This window comes from Urocitellus parryii, chromosome 3, assembly GCF_045843805.1.
Source record: "Urocitellus parryii isolate mUroPar1 chromosome 3, mUroPar1.hap1, whole genome shotgun sequence".
NCBI classification, from domain to species: Eukaryota; Metazoa; Chordata; class Mammalia; order Rodentia; family Sciuridae; genus Urocitellus; species Urocitellus parryii.
Window position 1 is genome coordinate 134,024,985 of NC_135533.1, and position 20,239 is coordinate 134,045,223.

At 53.2% G+C, this 20,239-nt stretch overlaps 1 protein-coding gene, 1 long non-coding RNA gene and 5 other non-coding genes across 7 annotated transcripts; 6 read left to right on the top strand and 1 right to left on the bottom strand.

The window, feature by feature from the left end:
• Nucleotides 1-2,534: 2,534 nt before the first annotated feature.
• Trnaa-ugc (transfer RNA alanine (anticodon UGC)) lies at nucleotides 2,535-2,606 on the bottom strand. Its single transcript has one exon. It is a non-coding gene; the product is annotated as a tRNA-Ala (tRNA).
• A 150-nt stretch (nucleotides 2,607-2,756) lies between these two features.
• On the top strand, nucleotides 2,757-2,828 carry Trnad-guc (transfer RNA aspartic acid (anticodon GUC)). Its single transcript has one exon. It is a non-coding gene; the product is annotated as a tRNA-Asp (tRNA).
• A 4,721-nt stretch (nucleotides 2,829-7,549) lies between these two features.
• Nucleotides 7,550-9,088, top strand: LOC113192779 (uncharacterized). Its single transcript, XR_003302058.2, has 3 exons — nucleotides 7,550-7,916; nucleotides 8,484-8,666; nucleotides 8,764-9,088. It is a non-coding gene; the product is annotated as an uncharacterized LOC113192779 (long non-coding RNA).
• Nucleotides 8,120-8,192, top strand: Trnaf-gaa (transfer RNA phenylalanine (anticodon GAA)). The gene has a single exon. It is a non-coding gene; the product is annotated as a tRNA-Phe (tRNA).
• Trnad-guc (transfer RNA aspartic acid (anticodon GUC)) lies at nucleotides 8,650-8,721 on the top strand. The gene has a single exon. It is a non-coding gene; the product is annotated as a tRNA-Asp (tRNA).
• A 2,044-nt stretch (nucleotides 9,089-11,132) lies between the features above and the next one.
• Trnaa-ugc (transfer RNA alanine (anticodon UGC)) lies at nucleotides 11,133-11,204 on the top strand. Its single transcript has one exon. It is a non-coding gene; the product is annotated as a tRNA-Ala (tRNA).
• A 4,720-nt stretch (nucleotides 11,205-15,924) lies between these two features.
• Nucleotides 15,925-20,036, top strand: Ubc (ubiquitin C). The gene is made up of 2 exons (XM_077796064.1): nucleotides 15,925-16,032; nucleotides 17,224-20,036. Exon 2 carries the CDS (start codon nucleotides 17,227-17,229, stop codon nucleotides 19,966-19,968), a length of 2,742 nt encoding a protein of 913 aa, XP_077652190.1. The 5' UTR covers nucleotides 15,925-16,032; nucleotides 17,224-17,226; the 3' UTR covers nucleotides 19,969-20,036.
• The last annotated feature ends 203 nt before the right edge of the window (nucleotides 20,037-20,239 follow it).

Sequence of the window (20,239 nt, forward strand, 5' to 3'; positions counted from 1 at the left end):
TTGAGCTGACCCATTGGCAGAATGGCCCTGCGGGCAGCTCCACCCCACCATGCTGTTTTTCGCCGCTTCCTCCTGCTACCGTGAGCGGTCTGAGCTGGGCATCCTCATGTGCACCGCTCCACTCCTGTGCGCGTGCCCACCAGGCAGGCGGAGGTGGACATGGGAGGTCCCATGGCCTTGGGAGGGGCTGAGCGCTGGCCTCCATGCACAGCCCTGGCTGGCTCTACACCACTGGGGAACAGCCTCACGGTGGGGGAAGGATGGTGGGGACTCCCTCCAGGGGGGCCTGTAGGCTATGCAGGTGCCCCACTCCCAGGGTGTCACCCCCACACCCCAGCCACCCTGCCCTCCTCCCTTCTCTCAGTAGCCTGTGGCCTGCGGGTGCTGTTCCCTCCCCTGGGAAACCCTGAGCTTCCTTCCTGCCCCCTGGCCTGGTTTGTCACAGAAGTCCAGCCCTCTGAGCCATAGGAGGGCTGTCCACCACAGCAGCAGGACGAGGGAGAGCAGACCCTCTGCCCTGCTCTCCATCTGCATCCCCGCAAGAGTGGCACAAGGTTAAGAGGAGGATTGTGAGGAGTGTTGGTAAAAGTCCAGGGAGGTCTTAAACAGATGGACACCCCCGAAGCTGCAAGGAAAGGGGAGCCATGGGGCTCTGGAAATTCCAAGTTGACGTAGAGAGCGACTTATTTGGAAAATGAAAGAACACACAGGAAAACTGCTGCGAAACATGATAGAGAGACTGCCTGACGTGCAGGATGAGCCCTGGGCAACTGGGAGAGACAACTGGGCGAAGACTCTGACAGGTGAGCTGCAGGAAATCCCCACCGGGCAGCCGGAATGGTCCCGCCAGGGCTGAGGGGCACTGCCCACGGTCCCAGGACAGCCTGGGTGGCACAGGGAGACTCTGCCCAAAATTAAAACAGCCAGGTGTGGTGGGGCACACCTGTAATCCCAGCAGCTGAGGAGGCTGAGGCAGAAGGATCACAAGCTATCCCAGGGCCGTCCACCCTCAACAGCAAGACCAGGGAGAGCAGGCCCTCGCACTGGGCCCAGTAGGTGACTTTTTGTTGTTCCTGCTTCCAGCGCTGGGGTGGAACCCAGGGCCTAGCTCGCACCAGGCAGACACTCTGCTGAACCTCACCCCCAGCACCCCACCATCCGTGACCTTCTGAAGGTTGAAAACCGCACCCTCGTCGCTCACAGCTGAGCACTGGGTGGGTGGCGGGCCACGAGGATTGGCTAGGCCTGTGCAGACCACAATGATGTCACTCCTGTCCCTATTCTCCACACCTTAATCACCCTGTTGCTTTGTCCCAAAATATCCCCAAACCCCGTCCTGGGGCGGCATTTTGAGAGTTGGTCCCCCAGCTCCTTTTTCCTTTTGCAAACCTTTCTCAGCCATGGGCACACCAAGTGGCCGACAGACATTCACGAAGATACCCGCCCTCTCAGCAGGTGGGGAAGGGACACAATGTCAATAATGCAGTGACACTTTGTTCCCAGCATATATTGAAGAAATTAAGAAGGCAACACCCATTGCTGGCCGGAAGCTGGGCAGAGAGCACGTCCACCATCCCTAGTAAAGAGGCCAGGCGCTGCCCGCAGGGGAAGAATCAAGTAAAATTTCCAATACAAGTATTTTTAAATACAAGCATCTTTGTCTCTGGGCCCTGTGATGCTGTGGCAGGAGTCCATCCCGCAGAGCGACACAGGACCAACGCGCAAGGTCAGCAGTGTACCCTGCGACCATAATGCTTCAGACTCAAGTGAACCTGAATGACAAGGATAAAGTGTTGTGCCCCATTAGGCACGTGGGAGACTCCCTCGCCTCCTCAGCTGCACTTTGCCTGGCTGGAGAAGCCTCCACTGGCTCCTCCTGGGCCAGCGCTGGGGCCTGGCTGGACTTCCCGGGAGTTCCTCCCACCTGCCAGGGTACAGTCTCTGCCCGGCCACCAGAGGGAGCTGTTTAAAACTGAATGTGATCGGGTCATGCTCAGCTCTGGGCCTTGCAGTGTCCTCCACAGCAGGCCCCACCGGCTCCTGCCTTCATCTCCCTGCCCTCCCAGCTTATCTCCAAGGAGCCGGGAGACCAAGTGCAGGGTTGTTGTGTGCACTCACCACAGAGCAGCCCCTGCTCCAACCCCAGGGCCTTTGCACTTGCGGTTTCCTCCGCGGCTCTGACATCCCCCTAGTTCCCACCTCATCACTCCGTTGCCCACTATTGGTACCCTGGTCTGGTGCGTGAATCCCGAAAAGGCTGAGACGCCTGGCCTGGTCAATCCAGGTAGGGAGTCCAGGGAATCTGGCACTATCCTTAGGCACACAGAAGGTGCTCAGGGTTGCACACTCCCTGGCCTGAGGGGCTCAGGATCACCGAAGGCACCCTCTGTACAAATGCAGAGGTTTCCCACCTGCTGGGTGACTTGGGGGACCCGGAGCGTCAGTTCAACCAGGCCGGCTGCAGGGACTTTCCAGAGGGGGTGCCTGGGTTCCCTAAGCAGACGTGTGATTCAAAGAATGACGCAAAAGACAAGTGGAGATGCCGGGGATTGAACCCGGGGCCTCATACATGCAAAGCATGCGCTCTACCACTGAGCTACACCCCCGCCCTGACTGAGTACGCGCGGAAGCCTGATAGGCAGCGGCCCGGCCTGGAGCCCAGCCAGGCAGCGCCGCCCTCGCGGACCACGCCCTGCGGAAGCCGAGAGAGCTCGCCATCCACAGGAGCCGGCCCGGAGAGCGGCTGGCATGGCCCGTCCTCGTTAGTATAGTGGTGAGTATCCCCGCCTGTCACGCGGGAGACCGGGGTTCGATTCCCCGACGGGGAGGCTGCCTGGGGCTTTTGCATTTTGAGATGCAGGTAGGCAGGACTCGGTGTCACCCTTGTTTGCACCCATGACCGGGTGAACGCGGGCCCTGCCGTTGGATTCCAGGCTCCGCGGGTCCCACCCAGTGGGGACCTGTCGCTCAGATAATGTGCATCCACCTAGACCCGCACTCGAGCTCCCAACTGCGTGCCTCCACTGAGGTTTTACAAACTAAAGGCAAGTATGCATTAAGGGAAAGAGCAGTAAGAAACCTCTACTGGTCCCCAAGTCGCCTTGCAGTCCTGTTCAATCACGCCTGCCCCACATCTCAGGTGGAGAAACCTTTGTTTCTTTTTACACTAAAATCACCCATGTAGACTCATATCTAACATTTGCAAAAAAAGTAACTTCCAGGTGGATTGAATCAAAAGAGATTCAACTGGAGGGAAAATACAGTGGGGCTCACCAGCTCACAAGGAACCCAGCTTCCCAGCACAGAAGCAGAAAGGGGTTGGTTTGCTTTATTTTCAAGGGTCTTACGGGGCATTGTTTGCAATTCTAGAAGGGGCAGCAATCTGGACCCTAAATGGTCCAGAATGGTAAATGCTGTGTCTTTTATTTTTCTTTCTTTTTTTCTTGTTGTCTTTGTTTTTTGGTAGCTATACCCTTGTATTTGGTCTATGTAGAAAATAATGTAGGTAAAAAATAAATTTCCTACAATGATTAAAAACAGACTGTAGGCAAAAGACTCTAAGGACTAATATCTTTGTTACAGACACCATTTATTCAAAATAAAAAGAAGGAAAGAAAAGACAAATAATTTATTCAAATCATTAAGAAAAATCCTAAAATACCTGTAGACCAAGAGTCAACAGGCAATGAACGCACAGAAGAGGAAAAACGAGTTGTTGATAACACTGACGGGAAAGCTGGCTCCTACAAATATTTAAAACACACGGGAGGCCAGGCTGGTGGCCACCTGTGATCCTAGTGGCTTGGGAGGCTGAGGTAGGAAGATTGCAGTTTCAGCAATTTAGCAAGACTCTGTCTCTAAGGAAAATATAAAAAGGTCTGGAGATGGGGCTCGGTGGTTAAGTGCCCCCCAAGTTTGTCTGGTATCATAAAAAAAAGGAAGTAAAACCATCAGTTCACACTTTCAGCCCTTGCTGTAAATAACTTTTTTTTTTTTTTTTTTTTTTTTTTTTTTAGCTATGACTGAAATCCTGCGCAAAAAGGGGACTGGTGGTTTCCAGGGCCAGGGACAGAAATGAGGAGGCCCAGCCAGGAAATGCTGGAGCTGGATGAGGTGCTGGTGGCACCACACGGAGGATGTACCCAGTACTCCTGCTTCTTTTCCCTTGGGGAGGCTGAGTCCCGTGAGCCACACCTCAGGACAAAAATGACTTGTTAATCAAGACTTGTTTGGGGAAGAAAGGAGTGAAATGGAGAAGCCAGGATCAATAGCTCAGCACCCTTCCGAGGGCGCTTCCAGGTCTCTCGTACCCCACACTCTGGCCTCACAACCCCGAGTATGGAATTGAGTTTTTAGTGCTAAGATCTTAATACAAAAGGGAAAACCTGGGCACAAGGGCACAGCAATACAGGCTGGAAAACGGTTGAATTAACTCCTATGTATCAGGTGATGATGGGCCCAGGCCCTTGAAGTTAAGATGTTTTCTTTCAAAACACACATCTTTATTTTATATATATATATATATTTTTTTTTTTTCTTTTGCAGTATGGAGAATTTTTTTTCTCACTTTCTTTATTTCCGTTGGGGTCTGTTTGGGGGAGACAAGTTTTGTCTTCTTTTTTGGGGAACTGGTAATAGAACCCAGGGCAGGTGCATATTCAAGGCAAGTGTTTTGCCACCGAGCTACATCCCAGACCCAGTCCTGAGAACATACTAGGCAAATGTTCCGCTGTTTTCTTTTTTTAAATTCTATTTATTTATTTGTTTGTTTGTTTGTATGTTTGTTTTTGTGCTTGTAGATGGACAGCATGTGTTTATTTATTTTTTTGTGGTGCTGAGGATCCAACCCAGGGCCTCACATGTGCTAGGTAAGCGCTCTACCACCCAGCCACAACCTCAGCCCCGGTTTTATTTTTACTTTCTTTGACACAAGGTCTCACTAAATTGCCCAGATTGGCCTTGAACTTGGGATCCTCTTGCCTCAGCCTCCTAAACATCTGGGATCATGATGTGTGTGCCTCTGTGCCCAGCCCAAGTTAATTGTTTTGATAATAATTTTTCCTAACACAGAGTATTTTATTGGGAACTAGTGTGTTTTATGGGATGAAGAAAACTTTTCTGAAGTTCAGCAATTGCTTTAATTTTATTTATTGAAAAATTAATGTTGCTGCTTTTGGTTAAAAGCATAGAACATGATCAAATTTTAACAAAGATGATCTGTCCGTCTCTCTCCATGTGGCTTTCGATGAACGTGTATCCACAGAAGTAAGGCCTAGAGGGATGTTCAACTAACCACCCTCAAAAGCTGCTTCCTGTAGCAGGACATGGGCACTTCCTGGCCCATAGTGTCAGTTTTCTGATAGTGATCTGATCAGTTTTCTGCTTCTTGATAGTAATCATGTTTTGATTTTAAAAATCAAATCATAAAAATTAAATAATAGGGTTGGGGTTGTGTCTCAATGATAGTGCGCTCGCCTAGCATGCATGAGGCACTAGGTTCAATCCTTAGCACCACATAAAAATAAAATAAAAGATATTTTGTCCACCTAAAAAACTAAAAAATAAATGTTAAATAAATAAATAAATAAATGATATACTGGGCACAGTGGCCCACTCCTCTAATCCCAGTGGCTCAGGAGGCTGAAACAGGAGGATTGCAACTTCAAAGCCAGCCTCAACAAAAGCGAGGCACTAAGCAACTCAGTAAGACCCTGTCTCTAAATAAAATATAAAATAGGGCTGGGAATGGGGCTCAGCGGTCGAATGCCCCAGAGCCTGGTACCCAACAACAACTACAAGATGTCATTTAGGGGAGGATCTTGAGATTGTTAGCACGTGGAAAGTGCTCCTGCAGATCATTCTGGGTTGGGGCAGGTCCTAAATGCCCTTAGAAGAAACAGGAAAAGAGAAAGCAGAGAAATGGAGAGGAGAACTATGGGAAGAAGGACGCCAAGGGTGGACCCGTGTCCACAGGCTGAAGTCCGCCTAGGACTGTCTGCCCACCTCTGCCAGAACCTGGGGAGAGGCCTGGAGCCGATTCTCCCTCAAAGCTTCCAGAAGAAACCTGCCAGCACCTTGCCTTTAGACTTCTGTCCTCCAGAACTGTACAAGAATAAATCCCCATTGCTTTCTGCCACCTGGGTGGAGATATTTGTTACTGCCACCTAACCCACTTATGTCACAACTATTGAGGGCCTTCTGTGTGCTGAGCTTTGAGTTGGTGGATTGTTAAGTGAGAAATACAGGGGATGGGTTGGATGTGAATTGCTCGCCTGGCTGTTTGGAGCTGGATCTAGCAAGACCTGACACCCATATCAGAAATGAAAACATTGAGCTGAATGCCCAGCCAAGGCCATCTGCAAGGCCTCTTCTAGAGGCTCTTCAGATGGGGACACCAGAGCACAGGGCCTCCTATTTCTCCCAAATCATTTCCAGGATGATTCCCCTGAAAGCACAAATCTTCCCCTCTCCAGGAAAATCCAGCATATGGATGGGCGGGTGTCCTGCAGCCTGGGTGGGTCAGTCTTGAAAAAAAAATAGCAGAGACGGGGCTTAAAGAACACACACATATTTCCCCACAGCTCTGGGGCTGCCAGCGGCCCGGGCTTCTTCTTGCCTTCTCTCCTTGGCCTGCCACTGGCCACCTTCTCTCTGCTGTTTCCCTGCAGGTGAATCTATCCTAATCTCCCTTCTTGTGAAGACACTGGCCATCTTGGATTAGGGCCCACCCTCAGGTGCTGCCTGAAGTAGTGGGTTCTTTAAAGGTCCTGCCTCCAACTGTGCTGTCACATGCTGAGGAACCAGGGTTAGGCCTTCGACATATGAATTGTGGGGGGACATCACTCAGCCCATAACACTGGATTTGGGGACACACAGAAGACTGTTGGCTTCAAGATGTGCAGGAAAGTGGCTGTGTCTGCGTTTCCATTTGGAAATCGAAGGGGTGTCTCAAAAGGCGACGTGTTTGTGACTGAAGTCTTGACAGCTTTGCCGCCCCAGGGCCTCCTGTTTCTGGTCAGGGCTGGCCATTCCCAGCAGACCCCCCAGCCCGGTGTCATGCTCCCTGACTCTTCCTGAACCCGGTCTCCATCCCCACGAGTTCCCAGCTCCTCCCTGGCCTGGGACACCCCTGCTCTGGCTTTACCACGCCCTCAGCCTCCTCGCTGGTGTCCCTGCAGCCACCCTGGTGGCTCCTGTCCATTCTCCAAACTGCAACCAGAAAAACACCCAGACGTCAGTGTCCCCCACTCCAGTGGCTTTCCAACCAGAGGAAAATCCAGCCTGTGTTCCCAGGCCTTGCAGGTGAGTGGGATGCGGCCTCTGCCCCACTGGGCCTCGACGTCTCCACCGGGACCACTCTCCTGTTCCTGCCAAGGCTACGCCTTTCCAGTCTCGGGAGCCCAGCTGTCCCCCTGCCCGGGATGCTCGTCCCCAGGGTCCAGCATGCCTGGCTCCTCCTCCTCGGCCTCTGCTGTCCCCTTCTCCTGCCCCCGCCCCAGCGTCTAGCACCAGGATTTGTCTTCCTTCTCGGCAGGCACTGCCCACTGGACAGCTGCTGCCTGTTTGCTGGTGGAGCAAACACACGTCCAGTAGGTGCCCAGCAAACGCTTACTGAGTGACTGAGACGGGGAAGGGGCTCCCGCGGCTAGGGGCGGCCGCCCGGGCCCAGGCTGGGCGCCCACCTGTGGCCCTGCTCCCACCCGGGCCGAGCGGCGCGCTCAGGGGCGGCGGCCTTGTCCCCGAGGACGGCCCTGGCGCAGTCGGCCTCCCGCGGCACCGCGCGCTGCGGGCCGGGGCGCGACGCTGTTCCCCGCGGCGGCGAAGCGACCTCCGTCCGTTCCTCCAACAAGCGTTAGTCCTGCGTCTGCTCCGTGACGGGCGCCGGGGGATCCGGCGGGGACAGTGCGCAGTGCCTGGTGCGTGTTAGCCCGGGACACGCTGGATGGACAGGGACACAGTGCGCCAGGGGGCCGTGAGGGAGGCCAGACCCTGGGAGGCCACGGGGGCGGCACCTGGGAGGACGGGGGGTCGCAGAGCGCCGGGGATGAGAAGTGGCTTCCAGTGCCCCGCGCCTCCGCACAGACAAGGAGGACGGCAACGCATCCCAGCAGCACCAGCCGCCGAAATAGCTCAGTTGGGAGAGCGTTAGACTGAAGATCTAAAGGTCCCTGGTTCGATCCCGGGTTTCGGCAGCTCTTTCTTTTTCCGTCTCTGCGCACGGCAGGAGCAGAGCAGCGCCTGCTCACTCAGCCTATCCCAGTTCGTCAAGGGGCGCGATTTCTTTATTATGAGACCCCCTCACCCCATGGCGGTTAGAGGCCCCGCGACTCCCGGTTTGGTTAAGTTGCACGAGGACCAAGGTTTCCCTGGTTTATCTCTTAAGCGCCTATTCATCCCTGGCATGCGTTTGTCTGCTCGTTAATTTTTTGCTTTCTGTTTTTTTTTTTTTTTTTTTTTAAATTTCTGCGTTTTAAATTCTCCAGGCTGACAAGGTCCGAGCAAAAAACGGCCACCTTAAAATGCCATTTAGCCAAATCCGACTTATTTTGCAAGAAAATAAAAAGGTTTAACCCCCTGGAATGGACGGGAAGGGGCAGGGGAGACAAGTTACCTTAAAGAAGAGTTCCAGGGAAGACTTGGCAGAGCTCGTCCTCGTTAGTATAGTGGTGAGTATCCCCGCCTGTCACGCGGGAGACCGGGGTTCGATTCCCCGACGGGGAGGCTGCAACATTTTGATGGTGGAACGACGTCTTTTTCATCCAGACCTTGGCAGTCTCGGTGACTGACCTGCTGCTTTAGACCCTGTTACATGCAACTTCCTGAGAGCTTGGTCACAGGACTGCAAGAAAGACCATAGTCCAGCTGTGCTGGAAAGCTGGTCCTGCATCCTTGCAGGGAATAGGCCAGAAAAAGGTCCTCGGTTTGTGAGATGGACAACTGGACTTGCCGGGCTGACATTTCTTGTCTTGCTCCAGCCCCAGCATCTGACTTTGGAAGATGCTTATGAACTTGAGATATTTTCTCCCCCTAAAGCAGTCAGACTCTGTGACCTTAAAGCATCACCGGTGTGCAGCTGCTGCACCCCACAGGCAATAAACAAACTCTTTACAAGATGCCATTTATTTTCGTCATAATATGGGAGCCAAAGCCATAGTTGAGACAGAAAGAGGAGAGATTGCCTTGCCAGTTCCGGGGACACACCAACACCTGATGGTGTCACTGGGGCTACTTTTCAGTGTCCCGGCTGGGAAGTCCCCCTCCTCTCCACCCTGAGACTCCCAGGTCTCATTCCAAGTGGGGCACCTTAGATACAAGTTAGACCCGGAAAGCCCCAGTCTCACTACCTCCGTGAACTTGTGACTCCCTCAAGCACACTCCATCGTCCCCCCCAGGACTAGCAGATCCCAAAGGGACTGAGCAAGAGTTTACAGCTCTCACTCTAGGGAGTGAGCCAAACCCACGGAGAAGGGAACGTTCTTTAGAAGTTCCATCAAGGGAGTGCGAAGGTCAGGGCGGACACAGGGACAGGGGAGATCTGAAATAGCTTTCTTAGCCCTTTACCTTCCCAGGCTCCTATTCTGTGGTTCATTTCTACCTTTATCCCAAACTTTCCCACATTCATTCCACAAACCCTACTGAGCACCTTTTATGTGCCAGGCCCCATCCTAGGCACCAGGGCTGCTGCAGGACACAAGCCAGACCCGGCCCTGCCCTTACTATTAAAATGGATAAATGCTATAAGAAAACAAGGAGGGTGTGTGACAGGGAGTGGTGAGACAGGTAGGTCAGTAGGAGATGCTTGGGAAGGCCCCGCTGAGGAGGGGACGTGTGAGCAAGGAGCTGGACATCTAGATCGAGCCAGCTGGGGCAAGAGCTGAGGGACAGCTGTCCAGGCTGAGAGCAGTAAGTGCCTAGGCCCTGAGGTGGGAAGGAGGTGGCCCAACTAAGGACAGAACACGTGGAGAGGAAGAGGAGCAGGCGATGAATCAGGGAAGTCCACTCCGCTAGGGCCTTGCGGAGTCGGGACTTGATCTTGTCAGGCTTTTGTGCAGAGAGGAAACAAAATCAGGTCTGCTCTGAGCAGAGCGCTCTGGCTGCCATGCACTTTGTGGGGAGGAAGCAGAGGGGCCTCTGGGAGCTGAGCGGTCTCTCAAGGTCATGGCCCATGGTGCCACCCCTCTGCTCTGCCGCCATAGAGCTAGAGGAGTGAGGACAGGGACGGTTTCCGCAGTGGCCCATCCACACCCTCCCTTTCTTCCGCTGCTCTCTCTCACCAGGACAGGATCAGCGATGTGGCAGCTCACACCTGTAGCAGACGTGAGACCCTGCAGTTTCCCTGCATTTCCCATGGAAACTCCACCGTAGCTTCAACAGCTCACATTTCAGGGTCTGCCCCTAGACGCTGAGAACACTGTTCTAGATGCTTTGTCTTGTCAAATTGTCACAAGTCCTGGTGAGGTAGGGGCTCTGGAAACCTCTGCTTCCCGGATGAGGGCCAGAGAGGCAGGAATGCAGGGCAAGCTGCTCGGGCAGCAGAGCAGATCCGGCGGTGAGGGGGCCGATGGCCAACCAGGTGGCAGGGGAGGTCTCCCACTCACAACCCCTTAAGGCTTTGAAGACACTAAACCTTTGGGCTTCTTCCCCCTGGCCCTCTCCACAGGCCCCCGAGGCTGGGTGCCCCTTCACAATTTCAGGATGGCTCTCCTAGTGGGATGTTGCAGAGATCCCCTCTTCTAAAGTTGAGCCCTGATTCTGGGGGTTCAATCTGTTTCTTTTTAATTTGCTCATTTTTACATCCGGAACAATTTGGGGGTGGGGAGGAGAAAGCCTTCAAGCAGATGTGCGGACTCAAATTCACTGAGGGTGGAATGGAGATTCCGAGGTACCATCAGGCCAATGTCCTCCTTTACTGGAATTTCTGATTTATTTTCCATTTCCTGTAGCAATTAGAGTCTTTGTTGCAAGGCTATGGAGAATAGGCCCATTTGAAAAACAGGAAATGAATTTTTTTGGTTGGCTTTTGCTAACCCTAATAGCTATTTAAATGTATGCACAAGATTCAACCGGAGGGCGTGGAAACCCTTACGAAAGGAGTGTAGCAGAGATTTTCAGGAAGCCCAGCACGGAGGGAGGGGGATGTAGCTCAGTGGTAGAGCGCATGCTTTGCATGTATGAGGTCCCGGGTTCGATCCCCGGCATCTCCACTTTTTTGTTTCTGCTTCCTTCTTTTCTAGCCACAACTCTTGGGTTTACCGCTTGCAACTGAGCTTTTAAAACTCTTCAGGGTGAAGCCCCTGGTGTCTTAAATGTTCCTTGTTAGAGCTGAAGAAGGGGAGCAGTTAGCAGGGAAATGTCAAGGCAGAACCTAATTTGATGATTGACAGCACAGCAAATGTGAGCAGGACAGTCATTTGGAGGTTTCTACGCCTGGCATTGAGGACTTCGGACATTCCTGGACACTGCATGCAGATGTATGTAGGTCACTCAAGGCTGGGCCTCTGGCCCTGTGCCTCAGTGACCCGGTTTGTTCAGGAAGCAGCCCCAGGTCAGCTGCTGCCCAGCCTGGGGCTCTGCTCTCTGCAACAGGGGGCAGGAGAGGGTAAGGAGGGAGCAGCTTTCACTTCCTCGCACGCCTGGACGTCAATACACTGTTTTATCATTCATATAAAGAGGAGGCACCCTGTGGCATTCTGTAGCTAGCCATGACAATACACCTGTCAACTCCTGTCCTTTGACTTGACTTCCAGCTTTAGAGAGTTGGAAAAAAAAATCTGATCTTAGAGCTGGAAGGACCTTGGTCTTTGCAAACCTTTTGTTTTTGAGACAAGGAAACTAAAATTTGTGAAATGACTCACCGTCTAGGTGGTGATGTACAGGTGACAGAACCTGTTTCTAATGAGTTTGCACAAAGCGCATTTCTTCCCTATGTACCAGCAAGGTTTTGAGGGAACAAAAGGTAGAGTGTTATTTCTAAAGCGATCCGTCCCAACGTGAAACTAATTATATGTGCTTGTGTTTCACACTGTATCTTATAATTAAATCCATAGTGCAGGATATGGAAAAATACCACAAGGAGTTGCTGCTGCTAAAGGCTTGTGTTGGCGCTTCCTAGATCTGAATTCTTTGAAAATTTTTTTTCAATTATTACATTTTAATACACACAGAGCCCATCACATGAGGTGGCTGGGGAGATGAACTCACGGAGGCGGAAGTAGAAGGGGAGGTGCTAGTGGCTAGGAAGGGGGCAGGGGAACTGTTTAATGGGGACAGAGTTTCAGTTTTGTGGATAAAAAGATCTGAAGACGTTAGTGGGGAGGGTGATGGCGGGGTGAATGCACTTAACACTACTGACCTGGGCATTTAGAACAGGGAGACTTTAGGGCTGGGCTGTGGCCAGGGAGTGTTTACATGGAATGCCAAATCTGAGGGCTCGATCCCCAGCACTGCCAGGGGGTAAAAAGAAAAAAAAAAAAAGAAGTCAATATGATGTTGTGATTTCTCATGACTTAAAAACAAAATCGAAGCCAAACAGCTTGGATACATTCCCAGTTCTCCCAACCCAGACAAATATGGAGACAACACCAACTGCTTGTTTTCAAGTTCTGCCCATTCAAGAGCAGGTGTGTCAACAGGAAAGAGAGCAAAGGCCCTTGAGTTTCCACCCCGGGTTGGCCAGGCCTCCGCCTGCCGCAGGTGCTCCAGATGATCTTTTATGGTTATATAAGGCATGACACAGCAGGCATGGCCTGCCCTCCAGCTCCCTGGTTCACCCTGTCTCTGGGGAGAAAAGGAGCTCGCTGGCCCTTGGACTCCCAGCTAATGTCCAGATGCCGAATCAGGTCACAAGCAAGGCATGACCTTCAGAGGAGCTGGCTCTCTCAGGGGACGGAAGAAAGGCAGGCGGGCTAGAGTGTCCCCACCCTGCCGCAGCCCCACACCCTGGCGCCGACAGCTCAGCCCATCACGTGCCCCTTCTGCCTGCCAATCCCGGCCTGTTGCTGGGCCTTGGTCCCCTTTCCATTGGTGCCAGCTCTGAAGCCATCTTCCTTGGGTCGCCTGCAAAGGCTGGATCCATCTGTGGGTGGAACGAACTCTAAGCAGAGCCTGTGACTCATCTGCTTCTGGCACATTCTGGCACGTCACATTCTAGGTCAGGACATTTTAGGTTTTAGGATTGTGACTTGATACCCGGCTCCTGGGTCCAAGTGGGACATTTAGACCCTGGGAGTCATTTTTCAGAAATATAAAGGCAGTTGTGACCCGCCACCAACAGCACCCTCTCTAGGGTAGAGTCCACCCCGGTCCAACCGCCTTCCTCTGGAGGGGTCTGTCTGCTAAAGAAGGACAAAAAAATGTCACTAGTACCACCAGCATCTTCCTCTCCCTTCCCTACACATGTGACAAACCAAACTGTCCTCGGACAAACCACTCCCAGGAACAGCAGCTTCTAGTGGGAGGCCATTTTCTCCCATTTCCAACACACAATGGATCTGAAGAGAGGGGACCCTTCCTTCAGGGACCATTGGCTTCTGCTGGGGCTAACCCCAGGCCCATTCCCCACTCCCAACCAGGACCTCCTCTTATCCCTCCTCCTCTCCTCTCCTGCCTCTGAAATTAGAGCTGTTTTGTGTCTGTACAAACCTCTGGACTCAGAAAAGCTATGTCACGAAGCTCATGACTCAGCCATTACACACGGATCACAAGACTCAAAGCACAGCACAGCCCCAAAGCAAGCAGGGTGTGGCTGAAACCAGGCCAAACCTCAGCTGTTCCTTCCCTTAAAAACTTCTGCTGAAATTCAGAAATTACCTTCCCAGAAATCTACCTTGGAAATCACCGAGGCTTCCTACTAAACCTGGAAAATGATGTTTTATTTTTATTCGTCGTTTAAATTTTGCCAGTGACCCGTGAATTCATTCTCCATGGAAAATTTCAGAGGTGAAAGTCATTTTGAACGATGCTCAGTTCTTGTATTTTCATAAAGACATCAGACACAGGTTACCAGAGGAAATAAGGAGTTTCCCCCAAGCATTCAGCAGAGTTGGGAAGGCACAGTCACAGTTTAGGGGGAAAGGAGGTGAGAGAGAGAGCCGGCCAGGACTCAACCAGGCAAATGAAGGGACATGAAGACACCAAAATCAAACACACACACTCACACACACAGGAATAATTCATCACCCAAAGAAACTACCCACAAGAAATGTTTTTTTTTAAAAAAGTCCTTCAGGCAAAAGAAAAATAATATCCGGTGGATAATAGCACCAGAAATGAGAAGGTGAAGCTTAACACCCATGAATATATATTTATAATTATTTCAGTCTCTTTAAAAGATAAACTGTTTAAACAAACAAAAAATAGTAAAGTATTATCCCCAGCACTGCCACCCCCCCCCAGAAAAAAAAAAGAAAAAAAAAAAAAGAAGTAATGTGTGGTTTATTCCACATGTAACAAGTAAAATGCTTCCTGACAGTAATTGTGACAAAGCCAGGAAAACAGAAAGCCTGCTGGACTGTAAATGTCCTACACAGGAAGTGACACCTGCGTGTCTTATGTGTGAAGTGATATCATATTAAAGGTAGGGCATGATTTTTACTACAAAAGAAGAAAATATATGGAGGTTTGGTTTGATTTACCCCATTTTAAGCAGAATGTTGAAATGACCTTCATTATTTAAGAATGTCATCTTTTCTTAAAGGCAGAACATCAGTATCTTTTTTTTTTTTTTCCCTTGGCAGAAATTAAAACATTATCCTCCCCCTACATTTGTAGAAACAGGGACTATTTCCAGAAGAATCCAGAAGGAACAGTGGCTGGGGAAATGACACACAGGAGTCACAGTATAGGTTGTGGTAAAAATGAAACCACCTGGGCTCGCAATCCCCCTCTCTCCTCCTCTTTTATCAAAATAGAATGTTCCTGTGGAGTCACAGTTTGTTTTTGACATAGTAAAAATCCTCCCCAGAAATACGCACAGCTGAGACTCAATTCCTGTGTTTTAAAACCTCGTGCCTCACATTTCAGAGAGCTGGAAGGATCTGAACGCTTCCCCTGGAGAGGAGTGGTCAGTGTCCAGCAGACAGGTCCAACCTAACTTGACCATCACACAACACCCTGGGTTCAACCATCACGGGGTCACTTACACATCCGTAAACATTTTTTTTTTCATCTCAGTTTAATAGACTTAATTTCGGTGCCGGGGGTGAAACGCAATGTGGGACACCTGCAGCTGAAGTAAAAAATAAAAGGACATCTCAGGCTTAAGCCCCTTCTGAGTACATCAAGTGCAGACGGAGCTCAAATCCGCAGTCTCCTTGTCGGCAACCAAGGGCGACCCTCTCCTGTCCAGGGCCACCGAGAACAAACAGGAAGGCCCAGGAACAGCCCGGAGGCCGACCTCCGGCCCTCAGGTCCAGCTCACTTCCCTCCCTTCCAAGGGCAGCTGGACATGCTCCTTCGTGGGAGCTCTGGGGACGCCAGCTCGTCCTTGACCCAGGCCCTGCGTGGAGACTGCAGCGTCACGCGCCCTGTCACCATGCCACAGTGGGGGCTGGGCCCGCGGAGGGCGGCCACGGTGAGGGGACGTGGCGGACCGGGCACAGAGCAGCTAAAACAGACAGGAGCCAAGGCCTGCGGGTCGCGGGGGCAGACGGCCCGCTCCGTTCCGCTCTGGCCCGGGCTCCAGGCCGGGCTTTCGCCCCGCCCCCGGCCAGGGACGCCGCACCGCTGCGCCCGAGCTGATCCCTCCGCCGGGCCCTCACAACGGCCACCCGCCCCCCGCCGCGTGCGACCCCCCGCTACTCGGCCTCGGCCCGAGGACGTTCCAGGAACGGGGATCCGGTGGTTCCGGTTAGTCGTTTTCTTTCCGGAGGGCGGAAAGGGCGGAGGAAAGTAGTCCCTTCTCGGCGTTTCTGCGGAGGGATCTCCCCGGGCGGCGGTTGCCACAGCCTATATAAGGCGGCGCCGGGCGGGGCGCAGTGAGTTCCGTCGAGGCCTTGAGTTCCGTCGCTTCTCTACTGTTTGCTGCCGCCGCTGGTGAGCTGACGCCGCGGCGCTCGGGGCTTACTGGCCGTGAGGCCGCGTGGGAGACGGGGCCGCGCTGCCCGCCTCGGGGCCGGCGGCTTGGTGCTTGGCGCTTGGCGCCCCGCCGGGCCCGAGGGGACAAGCGGCAAAATGGCGGCCGCTGCGAAACCTTAACCGGGAGGAGCCACGCCGCAGAGCGGGGCTGTGAGACTGGGGCTCGAGCCTGCGGACAGGGGGCGGAAGGGAAGCGCGGGAGGGCCCTGTCCGCGGTGGGGTGTGGGGGCAGATGGCCCTGCTGCGGGTTTGGAGAACACCCGGGCGGGCGTGAAGTGTTTCGGGGCTCGAGTGACGGGAGGGGCTGGTCTTCCGCCCGCTCCGGGGGTGATGACCGGGGTGGGGTGCCGCGCCCCAGTCCTACTCCTGGGGCGTGCTGCGCACTGTCGCGGTCGGGTGACGTCACCCCGTCTGTACGCTCATAATGCGGGGTGGGGGCGCCTGCCCATGTGGGTGTAGGCGGTGTTTCTCAGTCGCAGGACACAGGGCTCGGGCCGAGGTTAGACCCTGCTGGATTGACAGAACCCGGCATCCGGAGGGGGGGTGGTGAGGCTTTTGAGGTCTCTGAGGTTAAATTGGTCAAGGTTTCCAGGCTGCCTTAGTGCTCCAAACCAAGGTTTTGGACTAATTTATCAGTAGTGCTGTCTGTATTTCTTGATGTTGCTAAGGCAAGTTTTTCATTAAAAAAGTGTTTTTGGTAACGGGAATTGAATTTGAAGATGCTCTCCCACCGAACTCCAGCCCCAGGACTTCTCATTCTTTATTTTTTAGGGGGCTACCTGGGATTGGACTCAAGGGCCCTCAACCTCTGAGCCCCAGCCCTATTTTGTATTTTATTTAGAGACAGGGTCGCACCGAGTTGCTTATCACCTCGATTTTGCTGAGGCTGGCTTTGAAACTTGCAACTCTCCTGTCTCGGTCTCCCGAGCTGCTGGGATTTGCATGTCATTCTTTATTTTGAGTCAGTTTCCGGTAGGTTGGCCTACGACTTGCCCTCTTCCTCCCATAGCTTCCCAACTAACTGGGATTAAAGACTTGTGCCACAAGGCCCCTTTTAGTTATTTGGACAAGTATACAATGATACTGAACTTTTACCATTAGCACTGCTAAAATTCTTGATTCTTTTTGTTGTTGCCCTTTTGTAACCAGACAATGCAGATCTTCGTGAAGACCCTGACCGGCAAGACCATCACCCTGGAGGTGGAGCCCAGTGACACCATTGAGAATGTCAAGGCGAAGATCCAAGACAAGGAGGGCATCCCCCCCGACCAGCAGAGGTTGATCTTTGCCGGCAAGCAGCTGGAAGATGGGCGCACCCTGTCCGACTACAACATCCAGAAGGAGTCCACCCTGCACCTGGTGCTGCGTCTCAGAGGTGGGATGCAGATCTTCGTGAAGACCCTGACCGGCAAGACCATCACCCTGGAGGTGGAGCCCAGTGACACCATTGAGAATGTCAAGGCGAAGATCCAGGACAAGGAGGGCATCCCCCCCGACCAGCAGAGGTTGATCTTTGCCGGCAAGCAGCTGGAAGATGGGCGCACCCTGTCTGACTACAACATCCAGAAGGAGTCCACCCTGCACCTGGTGCTGCGTCTCAGAGGTGGGATGCAGATCTTCGTGAAGACCCTGACCGGCAAGACCATCACCCTGGAGGTGGAGCCCAGTGACACCATTGAGAATGTCAAGGCGAAGATCCAGGACAAGGAGGGCATCCCCCCCGACCAGCAGAGGTTGATCTTTGCCGGCAAGCAGCTGGAAGATGGGCGCACCCTGTCTGACTACAACATCCAGAAGGAGTCCACCCTGCACCTGGTGCTGCGTCTCAGAGGTGGGATGCAGATCTTCGTGAAGACCCTGACCGGCAAGACCATCACCCTGGAGGTGGAGCCCAGTGACACCATTGAGAATGTCAAGGCGAAGATCCAGGACAAGGAGGGCATCCCCCCCGACCAGCAGAGGTTGATCTTTGCCGGCAAGCAGCTGGAAGATGGGCGCACCCTGTCTGACTACAACATCCAGAAGGAGTCCACCCTGCACCTGGTGCTGCGTCTCAGAGGTGGGATGCAGATCTTCGTGAAGACCCTGACCGGCAAGACCATCACCCTGGAGGTGGAGCCCAGTGACACCATTGAGAATGTCAAGGCGAAGATCCAGGACAAGGAGGGCATCCCCCCCGACCAGCAGAGGTTGATCTTTGCCGGCAAGCAGCTGGAAGATGGGCGCACCCTGTCCGACTACAACATCCAGAAGGAGTCCACCCTGCACCTGGTGCTGCGTCTCAGAGGTGGGATGCAGATCTTCGTGAAGACCCTGACCGGCAAGACCATCACCCTGGAGGTGGAGCCCAGTGACACCATTGAGAATGTCAAGGCGAAGATCCAGGACAAGGAGGGCATCCCCCCCGACCAGCAGAGGTTGATCTTTGCCGGCAAGCAGCTGGAAGATGGGCGCACCCTGTCCGACTACAACATCCAGAAGGAGTCCACCCTGCACCTGGTGCTGCGTCTCAGAGGTGGGATGCAGATCTTCGTGAAGACCCTGACCGGCAAGACCATCACCCTGGAAGTGGAGCCCAGTGACACCATTGAGAATGTCAAGGCGAAGATCCAAGACAAGGAGGGCATCCCGCCCGACCAGCAGAGGTTGATCTTTGCCGGCAAGCAGCTGGAAGATGGGCGCACCTTGTCCGACTACAACATCCAGAAGGAGTCCACCCTGCACCTGGTGCTGCGTCTCAGAGGTGGGATGCAGATCTTCGTGAAGACCCTGACCGGCAAGACCATCACCCTGGAGGTGGAGCCCAGTGACACCATTGAGAATGTCAAGGCGAAGATCCAGGACAAGGAGGGCATCCCCCCCGACCAGCAGAGGTTGATCTTTGCCGGCAAGCAGCTGGAAGATGGGCGCACCCTGTCTGACTACAACATCCAGAAGGAGTCCACCCTGCACCTGGTGCTGCGTCTCAGAGGTGGGATGCAGATCTTCGTGAAGACCCTGACCGGCAAGACCATCACCCTGGAGGTGGAGCCCAGTGACACCATTGAGAATGTCAAGGCGAAGATCCAGGACAAGGAGGGCATCCCCCCCGACCAGCAGAGGTTGATCTTTGCCGGCAAGCAGCTGGAAGATGGGCGCACCCTGTCCGACTACAACATCCAGAAGGAGTCCACCCTGCACCTGGTGCTGCGTCTCAGAGGTGGGATGCAGATCTTCGTGAAGACCCTGACCGGCAAGACCATCACCCTGGAGGTGGAGCCCAGTGACACCATTGAGAATGTCAAGGCGAAGATCCAGGACAAGGAGGGCATCCCCCCCGACCAGCAGAGGTTGATCTTTGCCGGCAAGCAGCTGGAAGATGGGCGCACCCTGTCTGACTACAACATCCAGAAGGAGTCCACCCTGCACCTGGTGCTGCGTCTCAGAGGTGGGATGCAGATCTTCGTGAAGACCCTGACCGGCAAGACCATCACCCTGGAAGTGGAGCCCAGTGACACCATTGAGAATGTCAAGGCGAAGATCCAAGACAAGGAGGGCATCCCCCCCGACCAGCAGAGGTTGATCTTTGCCGGCAAGCAGCTGGAAGATGGGCGCACCTTGTCCGACTACAACATCCAGAAGGAGTCCACCCTGCACCTGGTGCTGCGTCTCAGAGGTGGGATGCAGATCTTCGTGAAGACCCTGACCGGCAAGACCATCACCCTGGAGGTGGAGCCCAGTGACACCATTGAGAATGTCAAGGCGAAGATCCAGGACAAGGAGGGCATCCCCCCCGACCAGCAGAGGTTGATCTTTGCCGGCAAGCAGCTGGAAGATGGGCGCACCCTGTCTGACTACAATATCCAGAAGGAATCCACTCTGCATTTGGTCCTGCGCTTGAGGGGGGGTGTCTAAGTTTCCCCCTTTTAAGCATTTGACAAGTTTCATTGCACTTTTCTTTCAATAAAGTTGTTGCATTCCAAGTAGTGTTTTTGTCTTTTTAGTTATAAGAATATTCAAATTGGAGTAGGGCTGGATCAGCAGGGTTCAGTTTAAAGATCTTTGAATTAGAGCTGGGTCTCAGTGGCAGCGCATTTGCCTGGCATGTGTGAGGCACTGGGTTCAATTTTCAACATCATGTATAATGTCTATCAGCACAACTAAAAATAAGTGGCTGGGGTGATAG